Below are 5,804 nucleotides of genomic sequence, written 5' to 3' on the forward strand. Positions count from 1 at the left end.
CTATTTAAAACATTATATATGTGCAAAAGAAAAATAAATTAAAATTTATATAAAGTCAAAGGCCAAAAGACCCTTAACTAGGCCATCAAAACAGGTCCCTCAGACCCCACTCCTCTAGTCAGGCTAATAAATAGTTGGTCCATCTCACTCAAAGTTCAACCCAAAAGAAAATTATTTAACCCAATTCATCATAGATTTGGGGATTAAACGGACCACTTTAATATATATAAAATAAAAAATGCTTTCGGACCCCAGAAGGAAAACAACAAAATTTTGATAATAAAATATTTAAAAAAATGTTCCGTACGGCAACACCAATCTCAAGAAATAACCTTTCTGCATGTATGTTTGCACCCCCTTGGCATGTAATGCCAATTTATTTCAGTTCATATTACTTTTTGCATTGGAATGTGAAATTCTTCTTCAGAACACTCAGAACACTGGTGAAACGGGTTCACACCAAGATCCAAGATCTGCATAACCAAACCCTATGACAGGTCCAAGAATTATCAGAAAGTTGTTCCCTTGGGACCAAACCTCCCAGCACAGCAGCTTCAAATAACAGAATACAGACATTAACTTAACGTACACACTCGTGAAGGCTATACTTTCTTTCTCAACACTGTCTTAAGACGCGTGTACACACTATATATTCTATCTGTCACTTCATAATCAACTCTTAACTATATCATAATAGTTTTGCATGGAAAGTAGTAATAAAGTTAGAGATACTTTTTAATTAATTTTTTTCATATTTTGATTTGGGGCTTTCTAAATAACATGTTCTGTTACTGTTTGGTTTCATGAACTTTGGCTTTGAAAGACATGAACTTTATCTATTTTAATAATATTTTGTAATCCCGAATCATGTAAGTACCTTAGTTAAAAATGAGCATTGTAAGCATATATTCACTTTAACCTTTTCTTTTTCTTATCTCCTTCTTTTAAGGTGGTCCCTTAGATTTTTTTTTTGATTTTTTTTTTGATTTTTTTTCAATTACAAAACAATGTTTTTCAGAGTATTGAAATGTGTGATGTTGACAAAACACTTTTAAACCCATAAGATATGTAAAATTATTAAAGTTGTGTTTGAAAAGCCGTCGCAGACTCGCAGTATCGATCAACAGACATTTTAGACAGACGCAGAAACAGAGATTCGCATGCACTTTGTTTAGTCAAACAGAAACCTGAATTGCTTCACAAATCGAAATTCGAACCGAACAACAACATAACACAAACTCTTGAAAGCCATAGAATTATTATTCCAAAACTAAAAACGTCGATCGAGGGAATGAAGCAACAAAGCCTAACATCAGGCAAGCTGGTCACAAAACAAGAGCGCACACAGAACAGAAATGAACAAATTGATAATCCTAAGGTTGAAGCAACTATGCATAGCAGAAGCCATGAGTGGTCGTGTTTTCAGGTTGCTTATGGTTTCCAAAGAATGGTTGTTTCAGCAATCATGGAAGTGACGACATAAGGGTCCATGTTAGACGCAGGCCTCCTATCCTCGAAGTATCCCTTCCCTTTCTTCTCTGTGTCCCTCCCTACCCTAATTGAAGCACCACGGTTTGCAACACCCTGCATTCCCACATCAACACCACCATCAACAACGTTAACATAACATTCAATGTTTTGATTTTGTCGTAAATAAACTATACTACTACGATAAAACTTTATGGCTTACCCATATGAAGGTATTCATGTCCGCTGTCTCGTGCTTTCCTGTCAAACGACGTTCATTGCCTTCTCCATAAGCAGCAATGTGCTCCTTGTGCCTCTTTTCCAACTTGGTGATTGCTTTTTTGATGACTTCGTAGCCACCATCGTTTCTCATGGACTTGGTACTGCAACATTATACACATATCATCTCCTTGTTAGCCATAAAAATGTGACCTTATGCCATGTTAATCACAAACTACCATGATTACCTGTAATTCGTGTGAGCACCAGCACCATTCCAATCACCCTGTTTTGCAAGAGCATAACCAAAATCAATAACCATAGACCAAAAAGGATTACATACATGTTCAATGTTAATTTACTTAAATCTAATTTTTACCGTATGTTTTGATTATAGAGAGCCAACGTGACCTCAATTTTTGTATTATTGAAACAGGATTAGTATTATTCACCTGAATTGGTTTAGGGTCAAAGGAAAGCACCACTCCAGCAATTTCAGTGATCCTCTGGTGATACAGAGAGAAAATATTCTTAAGAAACTAGTGATGGACCAAGTTGTAGCTACTAAAGTGTTAAAGTGATAAATACCTCCAAAATGTAACGTGCAACCCATAACTCGTCAGCAGCAGAGATACCTACCGATGGACCAACTTGAAACTCCCACTATCATCATGAAGAATAATTGAATTAAGAGAGTTGAAATTCTAAAACAACAATCCATTAGAGAAAAAAAAATGATGAACATGAAGATTATGACGCATATTTCAACTTACCTGACCAGGCATCACTTCTCCATTAATTCCACTTATGTTAATACCAGCATAAAGACATGCTTTGTAATGTGAGTCAACAATGTCACGCCCGAAAGCCTTGTTAGCACCGATACCACAATAGTACGGTCCCTGTGGAGCGAGAAAAAAAAAATACAGAGAATGCATGAAGCCATAAGTCATTATCAAAGCATTATAAAAAGTGAGTTATGGCATAAAAAGAAGTCAGCAATTTTAAGTTAGTTTCAAAAGTTAATAACCTTTCATCAAAAGAAATATACATGTCATCAATAAAATGTGTGCATTATTAATTAAAAGCTTAATTATTTGTTAGTGTGATATTAAAGATTGAAGAAAGGAATTTTGACCTGGGCCCCAGGAAAACCACCAAGAGGCCATCCAACAGGCCACTGAACATCTTTCTGCAACAAGGTATATTCCTGCTCAATGCCATACCTGTTTGGAGATCATCATGTGACGTTTATATCCGAGAAAAAAAAAAGAGAATAAAATCATAGTAAAAGTTCATTAAAAACAACTGCAAGGAATCGACTATACCAAGGTTCTTCAGCAACAACATCAGGATGGCTAAATATCTTTGCCGCGTTATGTCTCTTGTTGGTCGGGATGGGTTCTCCAGCGGGAGTGTAAGCATCACACATAACCTGAAATCGATTACAGTTGAAACATATGAAATGGTTTCACCATGGAAACAAGTTTAAGTGATGAAAGATTTGTTCATTACAGATTAAATAGTAGAGAAGATGAAACATACTAGGATATTGTTACCCCTCCTGAATGGATCCCTGTAAATTGTTTGTGGGCTGTTGTATTCATTAAGATACTCAACATTAATAACAAAATTTTGGAAAATAACCAGTCTTAAATACGAAAGAGTAAAATTGCAAGAAAATGAAGCAATACTGAGAAGAAATTATCAAATACATACTATAAGATAACTTCACTATCTTGTCCAGGAGCTTGACCTGTGCTGGAACCATCGTAGTTCCACTTTGGAAGCTTCGAAGGGTCTTCAACAGGTTCAGAGAGAGTCTAAAATCCACAATCATTTTTTATTTGCATTACTAATTACTAACAGCAAAAATAAATAAAGCTGACATACATATATACATTCTTCATACTGGAATTTGTACTCATTTTCTTAAAAATCTGTAAACCACCAATAAGATCTACAGTTTAAAATAAATTAAAAAATAAATAAAATGTTTTACGCGAAAATCATTTATTAAAAACATAGCCAACTAGTGTTCTATATATATTGCTTGAACAGTTCAAAAGAGAGATGGTGATTAAGTAATCAAAAAGAGAATCTTTTAATAAAAAACATTTAAAAATCATAATAAAACATATTTTTACATATTCCAGTTTTTAACCAAGTATCCCAACATATGCCTAATAAAAAGATATTTAAAAAAAAAATACTAGAGACCTATCCTGAAGGAAGCCTTGGGTAAGGTACTTCATTTGAAAAATTTATATAAACTTGTACTCTTTTCAAAGATTTTCCAAACAGTACTCCAAAAAATTTATGAGACCAAATCAAATAAAGGTTTTCTCCCTTTTTGTTTTCTTTTGGTGAGAAAGAGTGAAGAAGTGAGTTACCCTTGCTTTGCTCCTCATGTCCATGCCAGATCCACCAACCCTAAACATGGAGAAAATACAAGAGTTGAAGTGTTTATTAAGCTCAGGTAAAAGAAAAGAAAGAGTTAGAAGCAATGGTGAGTGAAACCATCATGCAACATCGCAATGGTCATTTTGATAGTGCAGGGGAAACAGAGGACGTGTGAGTGTAGAAAAAAAAAAAAAAACCGAACTGAACCGAACACCGAACCAAGCACTAACCATATGTACTCGGCGATGACTTTCTCAGTGGAGTCGGAGAGATTAAGGTTAACAAGATCGGAGAGTGACGACATCTTCGACAAACCAAAAATTTGAGCAGAGAGTATTTGGATTTGGACAGAAGTTTTCTCTTTCTCTTCCTTTCAGTGTGCTGATAGAAGGTTGCTGCAGTGGGTTTTATAGTGTTTATGCTTATGCTAATCTCCCAGTTCCCGAAACAAAGTAACAAATACACTAAGATAAAACTGTAACAGAATGCTCGTACATTACATGTCCTTTAACCGGAAAGAATAATATTGTTATATTTTCGGAGAGCTTTATAAAAAAAAAAAGTTAAATATGATCCTTGACTTTAAGGGAATTTTGAAATTAGTTCATTTCGAAATTTTAGATTAATTTAGTCATTCATCTTTTAAAATATGTGAATTTAGTACTTTTAATCAAATTTTGTTAGGTTTATTTGATTTTTCATATACATTTCATTATTGTACTTGAGTTATTTATATTGTTTGACATATTTTTGTTTTAATGTTAAATCAAATACTATCAGTAAACGTGCTTGAAATGTCAAATAAACATAACAAAATTTGATTAAAAGGACTAAATCTACGTATTTTGAAAGATGAAGGACTAAATTGGTTCAAAGTTTCGAAATAGACTAATTCCAAAATTCATTGAAAGTTAAGGGACCAAAAACATATTTAACCCTATAAAAATTTGAAGATAATCTTATATATAAATATAAATAATGTAGTTCAATAGTGACTATTTATTTATTGCATGTGATTTAAGCTAGCTCAACGTGTTATTTAAACCCCAAAGGTCATTTCATAGAATTTTTCTTTTTTTTTATGACAATGGTTATTAAATTTTGCCTTTTCATCTTTAGTAATTATCAAATATCCTTCTATTTTTCTCTCACCATTAAACATTATAATTAATATTAAACCATACAATATATTGGGAAAAATATTTCAAATTATATTTTAGTGAATTACCAATTTAATCTCAAAGTGATGAAAGCTTGAAATTCAGACATTTTAGTCTTCTGAAGAAATAAATGTTTATGAAACTTTACTTCATGGTTCGTTTTGACTCCTTCCTAAAGTAATATTATAATAGTGAATTTTTTTTACTGTTGAGAATTAAATAATCTTATCTTACACACAAACAACTTCGCAAAATAAAAATTAACATATATATATGTGCAACATTTTGTATTTTTACATTAAATTTTGAATTTAAACATATAATAACTTAAGCTTGCCTTGGATAGGTACTTTTACTCTACAAAATATTTAAATATTTTAATTTTGAATTATTTAATTTTTTAAATATTTTATATGAATAGGATTACTAAAATTTATTAAATTTTAATTTCTATTTTAAATAAAACATTTTAATAATACACCAAATACAAAAAATTATTCAAATATCACACAGTTAATACTTAAAAAAATTATCAATATGACTGATATTTTCTTG

The 5,804-nt window shown here is 32.1% G+C and overlaps 1 protein-coding gene across 2 annotated transcripts; it reads right to left on the reverse strand.

Annotated features, from left to right (window-relative positions):
• Window positions 1–1,241: 1,241 nt before the first annotated feature.
• On the reverse strand, window positions 1,242–4,553 carry LOC114193009 (glutamine synthetase N-1). 2 transcript variants are annotated; one of them, XM_028082691.2, is made up of 12 exons: window positions 4,320–4,553; window positions 4,080–4,119; window positions 3,406–3,509; window positions 3,232–3,280; window positions 3,015–3,121; window positions 2,825–2,912; window positions 2,460–2,588; window positions 2,275–2,349; window positions 2,139–2,192; window positions 1,935–1,972; window positions 1,691–1,850; window positions 1,242–1,584 (listed from the first exon to the last, which is right to left on the reverse strand). In XM_028082691.2, the coding sequence occupies exons 1-12, from the start codon at window positions 4,391–4,393 to the stop codon at window positions 1,432–1,434; spliced, it is 1,071 nt and encodes a 356-aa protein (XP_027938492.1). In that variant the 5' UTR covers window positions 4,394–4,553; the 3' UTR covers window positions 1,242–1,431. The 2 variants fall into 2 exon arrangements, with proteins under 2 accessions (XP_027938492.1, XP_027938493.1); XM_028082692.2 differs by lacking the exon at window positions 1,691–1,850 and having other exon boundaries at window positions 1,242–1,524.
• Between the last annotated feature and the right edge of the window lie 1,251 nt (window positions 4,554–5,804).

Source organism: Vigna unguiculata, chromosome 8 (genome assembly GCF_037176805.1).
Source record: "Vigna unguiculata cultivar grain cowpea cultivar isolate G323 ecotype 2 chromosome 8, ASM3717680v1, whole genome shotgun sequence".
NCBI classification, from domain to species: domain Eukaryota; kingdom Viridiplantae; phylum Streptophyta; class Magnoliopsida; order Fabales; family Fabaceae; genus Vigna; species Vigna unguiculata.

What these genes read in the sequence shown, in the direction of transcription:
- LOC114193009 (XM_028082691.2), bottom strand. Translation starts at nt 4,393, where the DNA reads ATGTCGTCACTCTCCGATCTTGTTAACCTTAATCTCTCCGACTCCACT. An exon ending in GTTGTTGCTGAAGAACCTTG is followed by an intron (nt 2,913 to 3,014) that starts GTATAGTCGATT and finishes ATCTCCAAACAG; the next exon opens with GTATGGCATTGAGCAGGAAT. An exon ending in TTGCACGTTACATTTTGGAG is followed by an intron (nt 2,193 to 2,274) that starts GTATTTATCACT and finishes CTGTATCACCAG; the next exon opens with AGGATCACTGAAATTGCTGG.